Source organism: Dinoponera quadriceps, unplaced genomic scaffold (assembly GCF_001313825.1).
Source record: "Dinoponera quadriceps isolate SergipeBrazil2010 unplaced genomic scaffold, ASM131382v1 scaffold5229, whole genome shotgun sequence".
Lineage (NCBI taxonomy): Eukaryota > Metazoa > Arthropoda > Insecta > Hymenoptera > Formicidae > Dinoponera > Dinoponera quadriceps.
In genome coordinates this window covers 201,913-222,302 of record NW_014559163.1, presented here as the reverse complement: position 1 = coordinate 222,302, position 20,390 = coordinate 201,913, and the positions used below count along the sequence as shown (strand labels likewise).

At 42.6% G+C, this 20,390-nt stretch overlaps 1 protein-coding gene across 2 annotated transcripts in view; it reads left to right on the top strand.

Annotated features, from left to right (window-relative positions):
* Positions 1-20,390, top strand: part of LOC106750206 (acetylcholine receptor subunit alpha-like) — a 129,420-nt gene that overhangs the window by 53,834 nt on the left and 55,196 nt on the right. For both annotated transcript variants that reach the window (XM_014630371.1, XM_014630372.1), the window contains one exon: positions 3,527-3,636. In XM_014630371.1, coding sequence (XP_014485857.1) covers positions 3,527-3,636 — 110 coding nt within the window. The remainder of the gene's footprint in view (positions 1-3,526; positions 3,637-20,390) is intronic.

Here is a 20,390-nt window from a genome sequence, read left to right as displayed (position 1 = left end):
CTCTGTATATATACGTAAAACGCTATTCACCATGGATATTTCGAGACAGATGGTTCTCTCGCCCCTCTCTTGTTATCGAGGGATACGTCTCACTCGAAACTGGCCGTCCCTGCCCCTCTTTACCACCCTCTCGTCCTCCGAGCTATCATCTCGAAAGCTACTCGCCTCTTCTCTCGAGCGACTCCATGAAATCTCGCGCAATCCCAATGCACAATTTTCCGCTTCGATATTTTCCGGCATACGGAGCACGTATGTTTCTTCCTCCAGTTGCTCCCCGTAAGTGGAATATGTGCACGTGTGCAGTTGCAGGTGCAGTGTGAGCGTGTATGTGCGAGCATGTCCGGATGCAATCGAGCGACGCGGAGGAACGAACGAAAGAAAGGACGAATGAGCGAGGAAAAATTGTGAACTCAATGAGGTTGATGACTTGGCTCGGTAAAATCGAACACCGTCGGCTCTTTCATCATGCGGAAACTTTTCTCCGACTGAATAATTTAGAAGCCCTGTTTGTTTCAGTTACAATCATAAGATACATTACCGGCTGGAAACATGCTTTTCTTTCCGTGATTGGTTATTTTAATAACAATGTTCAAATTTGGATGTATATGCCGCTGACGCTGACATTCAAATACATTCAAGTAATAATTAATCACCATTAATTATTAATGCTCATAAAAAGCAAAATTGAGTTAACATAATAATTTTCGCAATAACGGATGGAAGTAACACGATCACAAATGCGTTTTAATTGTCAAAATTGTGTTGTAATATTTTTTCTGCGTTTTTTTTTTTTTGTTGCCTCATTCAACGCGACGTAATAGTGACGCAAAACATTATCACGAGCCTTTTGAGTTATCCCCCGTTTCTCTTCGCTACTCAATTAATAAAACGTGCGTAAACACACCACTCAATCGATCATACGGGTATAATACTTAACGGGTGTAACGCGATGCGTGTGAAATATGAATATTTATTTAATGCGGCCGGACGTTGGTCCATAAATCAACGTACTTCATAATCTATACGGGCCCTCCAAATGCACAGACCGTATAACGAGGCGTTGCATCGCGCGCACACCGTGCATTAAATATATTAATGGCGGTATTAACACAAAGGTGGAAATAATTTATGATACTGCGAATGTCAAACGCTCGTGCCAAATTTTCAAGCCGACGGCACGAAGACGCATGGCGCGAAACGTAGATGCAACGACTGATTTTTACGAGTACATCCTAAAGCGACACTTTATATATCGCGCCTCTTTCTTGTACCGAAAGAATAAATAAAAAGGCGACGAGCTCCGTTCATGGGCACACGTGTTTGCTCTAAATATTTGATAATCAATGAATTGACGCGCGATTTCTCTCCCTCTCGAAATCTATGGCATCGACGAGAGAGCGCCGAGTATATATAGTGAAATAATTGACCCATCTATAGATGATCTCCTAATTACCAGCTATAGTGCTTGAACCGCGGTTTATATTACCGATGGTGTAACACCACCAAGCCACGCGGACGTGTACACATACGCACGTACAGCTCCAATCCGTACGCATTGCCGAGTTGAGCTAACCCAGATGAATGTTTCGCGTAATTAGGAAAGCTGCATCACGTGTATATGCGCTCCGCGATATGTCGTGACTAATAGACATGTAAATAGCCGCAACTCCAGTTATTTCCTCTCGCAATGTCCCACGCGAGACGAAAGGTGAATTCCCTATTAAATATGTCAGAATTTCTCTTCCCTCTCCTTTTACATGTCCCCCCATACAAAATTATCATAAACTGTTTGTAACCTCAAAAACGATTCTTTATTTTCGTTCTTATTCTTGATTATTTCTCTCGCTCTGATTTTCAAACAAATTTTAAAATTAATCGTGTGTATTTCTCGCATTTCGTGCGATACCCCATCTACTCACGAAGTGCGATCGCGACAAGAGTACGCTACTTATAATTCTTGTTGATGTAAAAATTACACTTTTATTTATGCGTATCGCAAAGCCCTATTCACGCTATTAACTATTACACAATTATTTAACCGTATTGGAATCGCGTTATGCAAGTCACGCGTTTGCATTATTATGCGATAAGGGTTTATACAATCGTATATGATCGACCGGAGGATATCGAGAGGAGAAAAAAGACCAAGCGGCTATCGGATTTTCACTTGACGCCTTCGTGGGATAAATTCGAATCCCTTTTGGTAGCACACACGCCCCAGTCGCACGCTAGCAAAATTGCACGTACACACGTGTCTGCGGAGGAAAACATACGTGACTCGTGTACGGAGCGCACGACGTTTCGTACAATTTCTCCTCATATCGAGCGAAAACTCGAAACAATTTTATATAGATGAAGAGATTTTCGTCTCGTTACGTGGAATATCCGACGAAAAATATCGTTTGGTTTGAAAAATACTAAAAGAATTTTATATATTAATTGCGTTAAATACCAATTTCCGCGGAGTATAATTAAACAACAACAACAATTCTTAATATTTGATTTAAAATCTTCAATAGATTTTTCCTTTTAGCATTTTAATTCGTGGAATAAATTTTTCTTTATTGAATATCTCCCTGTAGAAAAATTGCAACCGATTGCAATCTATACGACGAGAGCTCTATTGCCGAAAGTCCGAAAATATGATGGTTATTGAAATCTTTCTTGCACGAAAGGAAGGTGGAAAACATGCGAGAAAGGCGAGAGCAGCTTGCTCGAGTATTCACCCGCTGCACGGAATAAATTCTCACTTGAATCACAGACAAAGAGGGTTTTTCAAGGAAAATTCCGGCGGGAAATATTTGTGGGGGAAAGTGCGACGCTGCCGCGCTGTCTCTCGAGTTTTTAGTCCGCGACGGTAACCGTCGGGGGAACGCGGCTTTTACCACTTTACAAAGCAACAGAAATCATTATCATAAGAAATTACGTCTGGGCTTTAGGGCGACAACCGGCCAGAAAAAAAAGGGAAAAGTCGAGCGAGATCGCGAAGTTATCGAAATTATACATCACGTTGCCCCTACTGCGCATTAATATCGCGTTTAAATGAAACTAGTTTCAATATGGAGTTGGTCACTGCATATATAAGCTTCCTTCATAAATATATGAATTAAGTATGAAGCCAAGTGTAATAATACAATTACAAGTCAGTAAAAATACAATTATTATAATGTTAAGAACACTCTCACGAATTACACATGAAAAATATCAAATTGAGGACCACGGTATCTCTATCGAAATCGAAAACCGATATATCCTGTTTTTATTTTTCGAAGAAAACACATATCCTATTTTGCGAATTTCGTTCAACTTACACGTGCAAAAAATGTTATGCAAGAATCTACCGACAAAATGAATTGCAATGATTTTGACGTAATAAATAATCATTATCTCTAAAATCACGAGCCATCTTAAATATTTATCTTTACGACGCGACTCAAGAATTTCGCGATGCATTAATTTAACGATTCAATAACACGTAGAAGCATATCAATAATATGTTTATATTTGTTGTATTGGCTGTTTCAAGTCATGGTACGACTACAAACTGCGCTGGGAGCCGAAGGAATACGGAGGAGTTCACATGTTGCACGTGCCGTCCGATCACATATGGCGGCCCGATATAGTGCTCTATAACAAGTAAGTTCGTCAACACTGCGTCTTGTTTCCGATTTTTATTATTATGGATCCACGTTGATCTGGATATATATATGTATATATATACATATATATCTACATATCGTAGCGGTACAGCATGCTACCGAGAGAGAAAAAAACATCGGAATCGAGCGGATACACGTTTAACGCCGCGCGCTTTTTTACAATCTATATCGTGTTGCTCTGCGACACAATTTGCAATCGGCATTGAAGCGCACGATGTTACATTCCTTCAAATTGATACAAACGCGACTTAAATTAAGCTCCATGTACCGTTGTGTGTTTCAATTTGTGATGTTCACGATCAATTTAAAGTATTCACGATTTATTACTCTTAGTTTATGACTTTGTAATCGCATAGTTTGGATCTGTCTGTTTTTCCATCTTCTTTTTTCATCGAATCGAAGTTTTACCAGATAACGGGCATGCGTATCACGGGCATGTGTTTTATCGTTTTCCAAGCGTAATTACTTCTTTCTTCATTCCCGTGAATTATTTTGATGTAATCTCGCTTCTAATCGAAACTCTAAATCAATCTGATTGTTTACATTAACTCGATATTACGTGTGCGTGCTGGTATACAATTGTTTGCGATGAATAATGAAGCCAAACGGGAAACGAGTGTCCACTCGACCTCGACAAGAGAGGTAACATCGTCGTGCATATTGCATTTCAAAGTAGGACGGTACGTTCGATGCGGGCGTTGCATCTCGCATCGCGGCGCATCGTTCCAAAAGTTACGGAAAAATGTGAAGCAAAATTTGACCGGCGATTTCAAGAAAGCTCGTGAATCTTAGAATTCGAGAAGGACCTTCGTGAAATAAATATCAATCGGAGAGCCGATCTCGCGAAAGCGGTTTCCATTCCCTCGACAACACGCGGAAGTGTTGTTGTTCTATTTATAATTAAACAATCGGGATCAAGATTTGTGTGAAAAATATATTCGTATATATCACGCAAGATACTTTCAAAAAATTAGACGAAAAATATATTTGAAGAAAAATCGTATATAATCTTGAACGTTCGATATTTGCTTAAAAATTTACCGCCAACGAATAATAGACGGATACGCGCTGATTTCAACTACGATTTATTGAAATGTAAACAATATCGCGAAACACGCGCATGTTACACACTACCTTTTTTTTTGCATTAATACATGAAATATGAATCATATGCGCGAAATATTTTGACAACGTAATATATTTCCGTGGGCACACGAATGAGTACGAAGACAAAGCACGAAGATGCGCAACGAAAGGTAATAATCGTAACACAAAGCACATTCAAAAGTTTCCTATCTCGAAGATTTCGGTATTCACGTGCTTCCTCGATCCTGCGCCGACTAGCGAGTGGCCGTTGAATAAGATATGTACCGAATGTTCTACTAGTATGCGCAATAATATCATTTATAGCGCGTTCCTAATCGTTCCTAAATCGTTCCTCGAGATACAAGTTTTATCGTGCACGAATGACGCGATAATTGAGACATTTCCGGCGCTTTAACGAGTAGAACGTTCGGTTCCACTGCGAAGGTTCGAAGCACCCTCGCTTGTAATTACATCCCCGGTCCTCAACAACCCTCTCCCACATTGTCTACACATATTTGCGTAACTTTTGCCGTGCTCGTCGCCTAACGAGCGAGAGCCAACCTCGCACGAGCTCTTTCGCCACGGAATTTGTAATTGAAAGCCATTTCGCGATTAACACCATCGAGTTGTTTCTTCCCAAGGTATAGAGAGACGAATATTTCGCTCATGAATGTCGAACGACGAATGAAAACTGAAATCGGATCGAAATAATCTTGGTGATCTTGCGATCGGATGATCAGTGGAAGGCGTCGTATAATTCAATTACAAATTCAGCGTTGGTTCACGCTTGCGTGAGGCGCGATGCGAGCGCGATGTAGTCATCCTATAGATTATTATTCATATCGCATGAAACATGGGCGCTGCGGCGAAACGTTCGCGCGAACGGGCCCCGATGCGAAACGGGGTGTTACGACCACGGGAAATCGCCGAAGAAAATCATTATTCTTGATTTTCCCTTGTCGACTAAATGTTTACAAACGCACGTATCCGTTTGAGATACGACGGAGCGAGAAAATGCACGAATGTAAAAATATCTTCCGTCGCATCACTCGAATCACAAGAAAATAATAAACGGAAATTGTCGTTTCGTTCATCAAAACGACGATGCAATTGTACGCAGACTGTGATTCGTGTTAAAACATCGCGATCATTTCATCGATGAGTAAATTTATCGCTCGCACGCGTTTATTATATTCGCTATTGTTATCTCTCGCTTTAATCAACGCTCGTGAGTTCGGTAATATCGTATGTTATCGGTCGAATTAACGTTGAATATGATAGCGTATCTTAATACACGACAATATTCTGTAAAATTTAGAAACGAATTCAGGAGGCTCATAACAGGAATTTTTTATTCACATTACTCTTTAATTTGCGGTGTGCCCTACTTCATTCTTTTTCTATCTTCATAGTTCAAATAAATGTCGTCGCGAAAATAGCGGCTACAATGACAGTGCACACAATGAATGTCCTAATTAATTAAACAACTGTAATAATACTTGCATTTATTATAGGCTAGTCAATTTTTCTCCTCTATTCAAACTTGAGCAATTGGATGTGTGTTTATTAGTCCGGTAATCGCATTCATGTAGCAGATATTTCACTCGGTTAGATAAAAATCGAGAATCCGCAGGCTCTAATTTCGATCAAACGGAACGATAGTTGCGAATCCCCCAATTCTAATTGAAACTTTGATTACCCTAGCAACATATTCAACGATAAATTTAACGAGAGAAGACGAGCACGCGAACACGTTGCAGGCTTTCCATGTTAAATCGATATCCAATCAGCGGTGAATATCTCTCCGTTTTTAAAACCGCATATCCGCTTTCGCACTTGCGCGCACTATTATCTCGCGGAAGAGAACGCATAGTAATAAAATATCTCTCCCGGGCGACGTAAAGGCATCATCGATCAAATCGTTCTCGTACGGCATTTCGCGTCGATTTTCGGGTATTAATAATTCGCATAAAAGCTCTCTCTTTTCTGCATTCGAGGCGAATGCATCATCGATATCGAATCTGCATACCGTACATGTGTGCATATATAACGCATGAATACTAAGTACTTGGATATGAAGCGGAAAGTAAACGTTGTCCGCGCGTAACCTGCTCGTCGCGCGACGGAATATCCCGGATATCGCAAACGTAGAAGCGCACTCGCATCCATTTCCGATATATGTGGGTGGTTACTATTCGGAAAAAATTCTACGCAACGGGGGGCAAACGAGCTGTCTGTTGGAGAACAATAGCAGCCAAGTTTTGGTTAACGATGCAATTTGACCCCCTCATATTATGTATCTTTGAGTGTCCTGAAGGGTCAGATAAATGACGATTAAAATCTTTCGATAATCGTTCAGAAACTAGAGATTCGACGCGAATATGCATACTTTATTCGTGTTTTATCAGTTCAAAAATATTTACATCGTTAATAATTCGTAGGATAGAATACTTTTTTCGTTTGGCAGTGAGATAACGCGGAATCGATGAATAACATTCTCTTCGATCGTGAAAAACAACCAAAGAACATTATTTTCTCTTGGATTTTCCTTCGAATCCCGCGACTGCTGATTCCACGTTGACTCGAGTTCCATTAGATCGCTGGTTATTTCTTTCTTGCCACCGCGCTCCGGCCTCCCAGTTCCACATCTCGTATGAGCGAAGAGGAGAGATAAAAATAACTTGGAATTTGCGTTCTCACCGCACATTTAACGCTAGATTTGCGATTCCGGGACATAATAGTCAAATTATGCGAATAAAATACTCGCATTATTTGGAATTAGATGAATACCGTAATAAATATCTCGTTGATATTGCAATTATACCATTAGTTTCGCGGATTGTATCAATAAAGTTCGACGTCTCCTCAACACGTAATTTGTTCAATGCAATATTGATATTTATTCGAACAAGAATGACCGCCACTTTCGTCTTTCCGACCGGTCGTTTTTCTCAGTGCACAACTGACTCGTGAGTTGTGTCTTGCTATCTCAAAAAAAAAAGAAAAGAAAAACGGGAAAAAGAACATTTCACTGACCCTGCGTTAGTAACGAGCGCTCGACTCAGCGGCCGCGATTTATCGGAGGTGCCGTCAGAAAGCGAGTTCCGGATTGATATCGGTTTAAAAAATGGACGAGAGAGAAAGAAACGCGTTCTTTCGAGTACATTTCTACTTGGATTCTCTAGGCGGCGATGGTTTACGAGTGATCTGGATAAGGTGTATCAGCGCGCGTGTATATCCCGGCCGGAGAGATTGAAATTTTCGCGCGGTTCGCGCTCTATCTCTTCTGTCCACGTTCACGGTGAGAAAAGTTTTCGAAAATTGAAACGCACCTATTCACGCTAAATTGATGGCTCGTTACAAAAGTGGCGTCGCGCGGCCGGAAAATTATTTCTCGCGGAAAAGGGTTTTTACGCGCGTCTGATGGCACTGTAAAATTCCGCACAGTGGTTACGAGAACATTTATGAGATACAAGACGAAAGGATACTTTTCTCTTATTTTCGTCGATTAGATGAAATATAGGTCGGGCGCGCGCGTTTCCGCGTTCTCGATATTGCTACGAGCGAGATGCAAACATTAACGTAAAAATAAAGGTTCGGTCGAAACCTGATGAACTTTTTATCACATATTTAAGCGTTTGTAACGGCGCGCGGCAGAATTTATTGAAAAGTTAATTTAATTTATTCGTTATTTGATTTCCGCGCGAGACCCTCGTAAAGGGCCGCGTTCGCCCTGTCCTCCTGAAATAAAGTCGAGTTTCGCACATATTTGCATCCGTTGTGAGCCGCCGGCTTTAAAGGCTCCTATTCACCACGTTCAAATATTCTCATTGGCGTGCCGTAAACTCCGCCAACAAAGGTGGCCGAAATGTGATACCGCGAATCTTCGTGGAAGAGTCACTGCTGCGATCGTATCTTCACGAATTTATGCATCAGAATATGTTCGTACAAATGGAAAATATAAAAATGTGTTTTTCACCATTACAATATAAATGACACGATGAAATTACATAGTATTCAGTATCACGAGAAAGAGAGAAGAAAATTGTAACATTAGGTTAGCCTTTATTTTTCTTTCTGATGTGTAACTTTCATCGCACTTTTTACGAAAGCGGGTACGCGCGAAATTTACACGCATTTTTAATGTTCAATTTCTGAACGCGTTGTAATCAACGCGACGCGATGGGAATCGCGCATAAAGAGCGAGCCGTAAAATCGATATGGCGATTGTTTACTCGATTCTAACGCGAAGAGTTATGAACGGAATTTTCGCGTCTCCGATGTCGGGTATGAAACGCCATTCCATAGCGTTAATAAAAGTTTACGATTATGCGGGAGACATCGTTCCGGACAAAGCGATAAAAAAAGCGCATTATTTCACGATCGACACATACGCCCGCAATATGCGCGCGTGCCTCCGAGAGACGGATTTCGGGAATGGAGTTGCGGTCGGGTTCGTCGAAGAGTTAATTGGAAAAAAAAAGTTGAAGTCTGCGTAAATTGCGGAACTAGCTTTCGCCGTGTCGTCCGGTATCGCGACGCCTCGTTATCTGTTATAACCAAATGAAATATCGATTTGCGCGGCTGCATAGATTCGTTCGTCCCGATTGTTCCACTCTTGGACAGATAAGTAGATAATAGACTGATCCCGGTTAATGAAGTAATCGAGAAAAAAGTGTTTTCTTCAAGAATCAAGAATCCCGAAGTTTCTCGGCGAGACGTCGCAAGCGTTGAATTTATCTAACACACCCTCCGCCTCGTGGCGTTCTTAATCGGCGCGGAATATCTCGGTAATTGAATATCCAATCAATATCCATTCGACGTCGCGCAGAGATCGTGATTTATAACTGTCTCGCGACGATGCGATCTCCCGCCGTTCGTTTTCGCGTCACCTCGCCCCGCGAACTCGATTACGCAGTTGCCGAATTATTATGCCACCTCCGGATCGCGATATAATGAAACAGCGATAAACAACGATTAACAAGCTGGGCAGGAAAGTGCTGAATTCACGCGCCGGCAAATCGCCCCGACACGCACAGCGATATCGCTAGTCACTGCGCGACACCGAATTACATTCGGCGATTAATCTCGTGTCGGACGAACGTCATGTTCGGACTTTGCTACTCGTTACCAGAACGGTCGTTTTCTTCGGTAACCGCTGCAAATTGACAGTGAGAATAACAACTTCAACGTAACTTCGCGATCGCTACCAAGTTCGAGATCGCCCAGTTTATTACGTTTACGTTATATCTCTCTCGTATAGCGGCTATTTAGCGAATCCGACGGAGACATGAATTAGGGCGACACGGATCGCCCGCCATTGTCAGCACGATCACGGAGGTCAGCGTTATTACGTCCAGAGAGATCTGTGTGAAAGGGGCTTCGCTTCGCGAACGTCCTGCCGAGGAGCCGTGGCGGAGCAGAGAGCGCGGGATTGACGGTACGTGCTGCCAGGAGCACGAGATAACACGCAACTGCATACGCAAGCATCGCTCGGCGCCGTTTACACAAAGTTGTCAAGCTTCAAAAAGCCCGTTAATAACACCGCCGTCCTCGATTTCATTCTTAACGCGGAGTCGTTTCATTCTCTCCAACCCGCGATTTCACTTTCATCGAATTCAATCATCATTTCTTATATAAATAGAGAACATTGACTATCGATAGTCACTATATTACATCCCCAGATTTTTTATTGACTCTTTAAATTTGACGGAATTTGCAAGGCTAATATCGAGTCGAAATTTCGATGTGAATAATGCAAACGTCGATAGTTAATTGCGCGTTCGAAATATCGTCGAGTCATTCGAAGGAAATTCGTAATTAATGAACGGCACTAAGGAATTCTCCCCGGTTTCTCTCGATAAGGATATTGCGGAAAGTTTGGACGCGTGAACGGTGAGATGCAAAGTCAGGCTGCAATTCGCTCGAGCGTATTCTCGAGAGTTTGAAAGTAAAAGGATTAAGAAGGCGGCTGGGGGGAGGAAGCCTAAGGGATTATGGCAACGCGGTGGACGGCTCGCGCTTTACATTCATTTGATACGGCAATAACGATTCTCTCTTTCTTTCTTTCTTTCCTTCGCGCCTCGCGAAAAATAGCACGCGAGGAAACGCGACGTTGTTAACAAAGAATAACATTTTCAGTTCCCCTCTTCGTTTGTATTTCCCTCTTCGTATCCGGAAATTTCGTATTTTTTTAGTTCAGCCAATCGTTTCGTATTAAGTACATACTATTTTTATTGAGAACCATTTTTTCTGTTAGCTTTTAGCTAACGTCGCGTCGGCTTGTTTGAAAATGTCGAGATACCTCGTATCTTGAATAGCCGCTAACGATTACGAAACGCCGCGTCAGACATTAAAACATTGTTCGCTCATATTTCAGAGATGCATTTTAATACAAATTTCGGGAAGAAATAATATTTCGAAAACATGGAAAACTTTCGTGTAAATCGCGCAGGATCTTCCTGCGAAGCGTCGCGTACATTTTCGCGTCTGTTTTGCTTCTCCCTTATTTATCCTGCCACCCCTCTGTCCCTTACTTGCCAATTGGTCGGCAAGCAAAAAAAAGGTCGAAAAAAGAGAACAAGGATGAAATGAAGAACAGAAACAACGCTTAATTAAGAGCCTCCGACTTCGATGCTTCTTTTATTCTTTTCCATCCCGGTTCGCTTTATTTCGAGAAGTTACCGACTCCCCCGACGAAAGCCACGGATCTCCCGTGAGAATTTTCCTGGATGCTTAACTTTAACTTAATCTACCATCGTTAATTCGAGCAGCTTCGAGCGGACCGAAACGTAAAATACATCCGGACATGGCCGGATTAAACGCGCGTAGCGTCGGGTCACTGAAAAATTGGCTCAAGATCCACGTCGGAGAACTTATCGTTGAAGTTTCTCGGAATTTTCGTCACGCTATGCGTGCGCTCGCGAATCTGACGTTCTTCCGTTCACGAGATCTTCGTGGCTACGAACTTTGTAACTTACGTTCGATAACGGATTAATCAATGGAACACTTTACTGTTATTACTGCCCAATAAGCGCCAAATCATTGCCTCGCGTACTTTGAGCCTCGATTTTCGAAACTGGGGCGACCGAGGACGGGCAGAACGCATACACTTCAGTTGGAATATACATCTGTGCCAACTTTGAGAATGGCCAAAGGGTAACTCCACCGAGAGGGTTGACAGACGACGTTTTAATTAAGCCGCGCGACCTTCGCGGTCGTCGGCCTCGCAGTTCGCGTTCGCGTTCGCGAATCAGGTCGATGGTATTCGATGCACTTTGACTAATAACGTGACATTATATCATTGGAACTTCTTGCTATACGCATCATTGAGCAAAATTGCTCGGGAATTCTCACAACTTCGTTTGCTGCCTCCTTCCCCCTCTCTTCTTCTCTCTCTCCCTCTTGTCACGCACACTCTATCGAATCCGATTGGAATTCTCGAAATAGGTAATTCCTTCATTCGAGAAATTTTAATTGATTGCCGTGATAATAAAACCCTATTTAATTTTAATTAAGCGTCATAGGAGTGACAGTCTCGATAGAGGAGGGGGAGAGGAATTTTAGCAAAGTGTTATAATAACCTCTGAGGTCGCTGCCTAAGTCGCCCTGACGACAACGGCAATCTTAAATTAGCCTATTAAGCTCTTAATGATCGATACGAACTCACACTTCTCCGGGAATTAATTTTATCATCAGTCAACACTGACGGACTGAATGTTTTATTTATTCCAATAACACCATTTTTTACTTGTTTTATTCCTGGTGATATTTTCGTATGTTCGTATACATATACTTTTTTTTTTTTATTAACATTTCTTTTTTTCCAAATTAAGATTGAACTCAAGCAACAGCTAAAGTTGAATAACACGTAATATTACTGTGATATTTCGACTATTTCTTAAACACGATAAATAGATGTTAATTTGTGGCAATCTATTTTTCTTCTGTCTCTCTCTCTCTCTCTTTTATTTGTGTAAAACATAGTCATCCGTGAGGTGTCGAATGCTCAATTAAAATAATAATTGCGCTGCGCGATGAGGGTGTTTAGATGATATAATGATGCATCCGGTGCGTTTAATCCGAAGCTTGCCATAGAAACGTTTCACGCATCGCGTCGGCCGGACAGGCAGTAGAGATGATTCCTATTTGTTTGTCACAACAATATCGCGGGTGATTAAGTACTTTGTGCCATTTCCAGTGATACAGCATGTGTATTATCGCGAATGTAGTAATTCTCGTTTATAAGCGTGTTTGCGTGCCTGCGTAATTTTAGAAATAAACCATTTGATTCAGAAATAATGAAGAATTCATCGGCGGTCGATTTTTCATCTAAATGACGGCTAATTAAACAGAACTAAATGGTAACTTAAGTTTACGCTCTCTCAGATCTAACTGACTGTTAGCCCGATTTCGATTAATTTAACATTTAAAACATATCAAGACATTTTCAACGCAGGTTTCACGGCCGCAAAATGTAACTCAATTAATGTAGGAAGAATATTTTTGAAAAATACAATTCACTAAAAATAATTCACATCAATTTTTTTACTTAACTGTATCAGTAATTGTTTGAAACAAAAAAAAACCGTCATTCTTGCGATGTATCTACAAAGTTAGCAATATTATTGATATTTCGATAGCATTCAATTACTCCGAGCGGAATGTTTTTGCGAGCGCGCCGTTTTATTTTAAAATATATAGGACGTAATCAATATTTGCCAAGATTGAATATTTTCCGAGTTTTACCATAAAGCTCAATTCGGACGCTTTTTCAACGTGTATATGAATTCTCCACACCGTTACTCGCCTCGTACCACGCGCATAATATTGCGCGGGCTTCTTTTAATTACAATGCAAATGGCTTCACCACGCTTTAAACGGGATGATCATGTTTCGTTGCGCTAAGCCGTACCGAGTACCTCCGTCGTTCTCATATTTGTCGGAATAAGAAGACAACCGCGTAGAAAGTGTAATTTTGCTCTTCGCTCTTAGTGGTGATATTGCAACGAACGCGTAATTAAATCAAGATTTTACATTTATTTGCATACGACGGAGAGACGCCTGTACACGTCGATGTTTATTGAAGCTCTCGCGCAGAAAAATTCGCTCCCGATTTATTTAAGAAGTCCTGGAAGGAGAGGGGAGGGGAGAACGAACTCCCGTTGTATCGCCCTCTGTTCTGCATCACATCGTTAAACTCGACGTTGAGCGTCAATTATACGATGGAATCGGCGGAGCGAGCGGCAGTATCAGGACGATAGCGAATCACTGCCGCACGATCGTGTCCTTTTTGCAACTCGAAGTACCATAGAGCGGCGCACCGGGCGTTTTCACCCATAGATTACACTATAAACGGGATGTATACTCGTAAATGGAAACCAATATTGCCCCATAGCAATAATGCTTCATAGAGACTGCCACGTTACACGATGCAATTATCGACCACTCGACGAACGTGTCGGTAGAGTAATGTAGGGGATCAATGGATTTTCAATTGCCAGTATGGCACGGATTCGCGCCAGAACTTCGAAATAATGCTGGCGCGCGCGCTGTATAATTGACCGTCGTTATTATTTCCCACTGCCGCGAGAATCATACATAACATACATCCGCCCTCGTCCTTTCTTTTTCTCCGCGCCGAGTTCTAATGAGATACGCAGAATTAACAATCGATTTATATATCGCGGACAGCGTTGTCAGTATCCCATTGTAATCTCACGATGATAAACCACATCGCAAAAGCGTGGCTGCGCGAATTCGCTAATTCGGTCGTGCCGATAATTGCCGTAGCGTGAGCGAAAATAGCGCGTAAAATTCCGGTATCAACGATACGTATAATTATTCGCGAGGCTACAATACGTTGATGCGACAGCAATAAAGCATTATTTTCGAGTACGTTATTTTCAATTGCGATGATTGCGGCACCGATACGCGTAGAAACATTTTCGAAGTGCCGAGCACGATAATGTGTGTTTCTTCGCAATTTATTCGTCGTATCTAATTAAAGCGAGTGCAAGACTCGTCCATCTCGTAAATGTAAGACTTTTCGCTAATGACTTAATTATAGCCGACTTTCTCGCTTAATGAAATAAAGAGCCGTGCGCGATGCGTTGATATCGCGATAAAAACTCGAGGTCACCACTTTCGCGTCGCATTTTCTTCCGGCTCATTAATAACTATTCCCGGCTACTTAACTCATAACTGCGATTGCACGCACGCCTCCTGAGGGAGAACCTTCCAGAATAGCTCGCGTATGTAAATGCCAACTTTTTATCGGGCTTGCGCGCGCGCGCGTCGTTTTTCAATCGACATATCAGTTTCTATCGCGGAGTGGCTCACAACGAGAGCCGAGGCGAGCGCCCCAGCAGGAAAAACGAAATTTCCGCCAGAAAATGGAGACGGCAATATTGCGAAAGTTCATGCCTTTTCTATGTAATTGTGCAAGTCTCACGGCTCGTTTTCTGACTTACTGTTTGCTGATTTTCTCCGCTAGGATGAAATACGCACCGAATTCAACGCGAAATTCGCAATTGTGGAAAAGCTCCACTCGACCGAGAATTCGACGTTAGGTAGACATTCGCTGATTCAGAAATGTGTTACGCATACAAATCCGTGTCTCTAATCGAAACGTGGAGAATCATTGTGAAAGCGCGATATGTCGAAGCTAGTTGGACGAATCGGGAGTTCGAACAACGCTGGAGTCACACGCGGCAAACTTTTATACACATGAAACTTCGCTCGTACCTACCTATCTCTATCCTACGCTACCTTGAACACAGACAGATTTAGATTCATGAAGTCCCCGCAGGCCTTCGAGAACACGCTCAACTTGACCGGACCACCATCGGCGGACTTACTCGTGGCGAACGCGTAGAATGGCGGAGCACCCTACGGAGAGACCAGTCGTAAAGAATACGAGGGTGGTCGATATCCCGGAGCTTGAAACACCGACTACCCTTTCGGGCGAGTACGCTTTGTAGCAGACGAGACATTACTTTCAGCCGCGACAAATATCTCTCTTCCGAATCCGATGACGCGTCCTAGATTGCTTCGTGTAAGTAACGAGAGGATTTCCTTTTATTTAATTTGATTTTTGGATCGGTCAAATTCATCCGCAAACTCGTAAACATTTCTCTTGTATTTTCTTTTTCTTCCAGCGATACAATGCTGCCGGATATTTGATTAAACGGGAAAAAGATGAATCATAGCGCGTATTAACTCGTGGCTTATTTACACGGCGGTGTGGCCTGAAAAACAAAGCGCTAATGCGCAATTATTTATATTTATGTTCGTTTGTATCGACGCATCGATGTATGAAATCTTTCTCACACCCACTTGGCACCTTTCAATCTCAACCAGCGCACGCTATATGCGCACGGTAATAAATTTTTCATTCGGACGTGTGCATACAAGAAAATCTCGCGAAACGTTGGACAAGAGAGAGGGAGAGATGGAATACGCGCGCGCGCGCACTATCGCCTAACAATGAGATCCAGAAGAAAATATCGCGGAGAAAGGAATGCGCGCCGATATAAAGTACCCGCACTTTAAAAAAGTTGCACCAATGGAAGAAATAAAATTCGCGATAAGTGATTTTATCCATTTTCCTGAAAAATGTCGCGTCAAAACTACGAGCGCCGAACAAATAAAATATCGTACTGTTTATATACGACTACGTCTAAATATAATCGCGATATGTTATATCGTTCGCTGAAACGGTCCGTTTTAATATAAAGTAAATGGGATCTCCTTCAAAGCGTGAAAGAGACGTCGATTTCACGCGTCACCCGAGGCTCTCCCGGAAGTTTCACGAGACCATCTTTCCGTCACGTGCACTTTCGGAAGTCCTCGCGCGACTTTAGCGGAATAGGAGTTTCGCAGAGAGGGAGAGAAGATCTTCCTGACAAATTTTATATCAGCGCGCCTGGTCGCGCGCGAGCGAGCGAGCGTCTGGCGGAAATTTATAGCACCCGGGGGAACAGTAGCTGGGACCGAAGGAAATAATCGATGACGTGATTTGTGGGATTTTCGGTTGACGATCGCCCTGTTCGTGCCTTGCTTCGTTGCCGTTGCCTCATTGGTAACTCTCTTCTCGCGCAGAAACTTTTCGGTCTTGATTATTAATACTCGTTTGTTAGATCGCCTGTACACGTAAAAACGACAAACGAACAATTTTCCTTCTTCTTAATTTTGTAACTTTCTGTATTATCTTTTATAGATTGTCGTGACATTTAAGTAACTTTAATCGAGACATTGTGAGCGTTTTTTCTCGATAGAAATAAACTTTAAAGAAAGAGAGAGCTACCGTAAAAAGATTCCAAATCGAATTCGACGAAATTTAATAACGGCTACCATTTCGTTCGATATGTCATCGCGTCGGAAGAGTTAAAATTCGCAGATATTGTTCTTGTAGCTACACACGTGTCTTTTTTCTCCGGGATACTCGTAGGTTTCATCCTTGTGTCAATGTCCTTCTTTGCCGCTCGAAACGAAGAGGGGAAGAAAAGGGAAAAGGGAGAAACAGGAAGAAATATTCTGCGAAAGCTCGCATTGACTTTCAACGTTCGCGAACCCTCTTCCTCTTTATATATCCCAGCACAACCGGGGTAGGACGAATTCTACCGCAGGGTACATAAAAGCACTGAATTTACTGGGTGTATCGAGAATCGCGTGGCGGTTACGCTTTTCTAGACAAAGTGGATGATTCTCTCTCGCAGCGAAAATTCGCTCTTGCAACTCTTCAGCTCAACTCTTAAACTCAAAGTATCTCTTTAAACACTACATCAAAATAACATCCAGCATCTATCGTCGGTAACAAGCGGACTGCTTTTGGCATCCTATCTGCACATACGTCGTGACTATTCCAATCTTTTATTTCCGGTCACTCCGACCTCTCGGGGAAACTCGGACGATCGCCCAAGTACCGACGAATTCCTTGAATATGAATTCACGCGGATTAATTCCAATTCGGTGTGTTCGGAATGTCGCCATGGGTGCGACAAGGAAGGGATTCAGGGAACGGTCATAATTTCGGATTAAGCGCGGACACGTCGCAAGAAAACGCTGGTCAGGGAAATGAAATTTTTTCGCCGGCTTGAAACGTATAATTAAACGCAATTCAATTACGGTCACGCTCTCTAACACACACACGCGCTGTTTTATTCGGCTCCGTGTTAAGAATTAGATGTGCACGGTCCGCGCGGCGAGGAAAAAATGTACTTGTGTTGCGAAATAAATGTACAGGCTTTTATTTAAAAATGCCTAAGGCACGATGTGTACGCGCACACAGTGTAACTGGATTAGCGAGCCAAAATTAGCAGCCGTAGTCGTTAACCAATGTACACGCTCCCTACGACGTAACCGCGCGCGCAAACACCCATATAGAAATTTACAAGCAGCTTCGTACTGGCCGAGTATCTCTGCCATTCGTGCCAGTACCGTCCTGACAGCGTTGCGTCGGTTAAGTTCGACCACAAGAGCGCAACACCATTCTGCGGTGTGCGCCACTACTGACAGCTGGCACTACGAACGGTGGCAGGCAAATATGAACCGATACCGATGCGATAATGCTGCATAGTTGATTCGGTATTTCGCTGGCAAAGTTAATGGCGGGCTAATATCGGTTCGAATATTTTCGAGCGCAGACGTAACGTTAAAATCCTATACGTTCTCCTTGAGAATCGCGTTAGCTAACCACAAATCGAAGGCGAGGAACTATGCAAGTTTTTCTGGAAATTTACACAGGGTGATTGTAGTAACTGACTATAACTCTCTTCCAAGTGAAAGCAGGAAAAGATGAAAAACTGCAAAATTCACTTAATCGTGACTTATTTTCTCAGGCGTTGCTTTTTTCGCAGATGCAATGATGCGCCTCTAAAGTGCAAATGCATTCGTTTTCCTTTTTTATTTTTTAGCGAAACAATAATCATTTTTTTTTCGCATAAATCGATTCTTCGGCTGTGCTTTATACAAAAGTACCATGGTAATGTAACAATTTCAATGTGCACAGCGCAAGTTATCGGACCATCGCACCATAACGTTGCATTGATCCGAATTTATTTCCAGAGCGGGGCGTCGTAAATTCGTGCCCGTTAAGCGGTATATGTAGCGGAGCTATTACCGGCACATCACATTGCCTGTCAATGCTTGGCCGATACTAGCGAGCCAACATTCGAGTCGCTTAAGAGCATCCCGGCAATTTCTACACGCGCCCGAACACGTCCGGCCGCACGAGTGCCGCATAAGTAAGCGTAGGAATACGGCAATGTCGCATCGATCCACCGCGAAACTCCGGCTGCAACCTCCGCTAAATCAGCCGTTCTTGCGGCGCGATTTGTTTTTTTTTCTTTCCTCTTTCCTTCTCTTTCTTCTTCATTCAACTACCTTGATTCTTCGAACGATCCTTCGATGTATGCGCCTCGGCAGAAACGGAAGCCGAGCCGAGCCCAAGAGATAACGAGATACCCAAAGAGCTCTTCCTGTCTTTCCTTCCCTTTTTTATTCGCCCTCCCCCCTCCCCCCTCCCCAAGTCGTCCACCGTTCCTTGCACTCGCGATTCCGCCGGCTTTAAACCTAAGCGCCGGATTTTGCATGTTTCAGCAGGTTTTCCTCTTCGAGAATGTACAAACGTTTCCGTTTCTGTCACCGTTCGAATGAAATTTTTCTTAATTATTTCTCTTCGGACGGACCAAGCTACGAATGAAAAGAAGTAATCGCTGGAACGCATCAAGGATCGTAAACGCGTGGATAACTGGGGGCGTATTTTTGTCATATTTTTGTGAGCAAAGTACGTCGGTAAAAATCAATAGCGGCATCATGGACGATGCAGTTAAAGCTTCAGGCAGTCCTTTACTTTTTCCTTTACTCTTTCCGAAGTTCCCCTCTCCGTACCAACATCCCTCAACGACGAACGGATTAATGGCACCGCCACGACGATTCATTTCTCTCGCGCGTAACATTTAGCACTGGTTTCTCCGGATAGCGCACGAAAGAAACTGAAGTATATAAGGAGTCGTGCGACGAAGAATCTTCGAAAGGTCTTCATTAACTTCTCATTATTCGGTTTCTTTTTTTTAAGAAATTATAGTTTACATAAGCAAAAGACACGTTTAGCAATAAATTCAACATTACACGGTGCTATAATCGATTTAATCGTTAATTTCTCTCAACAATATGCCTGAAAAAATCGAGAGATAGATGAGTCTTTAGGTCACAAATACACTCTCCAAGCATTATAACAAAATTACTGTCGCTCGTGACGGTTGAAGGGGCGGGGGAAGAGTATTCGAAAAAGTAACGGAGCGAGAGGATCCCGCGATATACGCAGCTAACACACGGCTGGAAAATGAAGAGTAATTTTTCACGTGCGGGTCGACTCCAACATGGCTAGTTAATTGCCTACTTAAACCCAGGAAGTTGGAAAAGAAGGATTTTTGAAAGGGCGGAGATGCAATCCCGATTAAACTTCCGACTCTGCGGCGATATTACCGGGGTATAATTGAATTTCTCTGTTCGTATTTTCCTTCCTCCATTTTGCCCTCGCTCCCGATCTCGTTCTGCTCCCAGACCACGTCCGGTCATTAGTATAAGCAGCGATTCCGATTACAAGGACCCTTAATTACAATGTAATTTAGAGAACTTTTT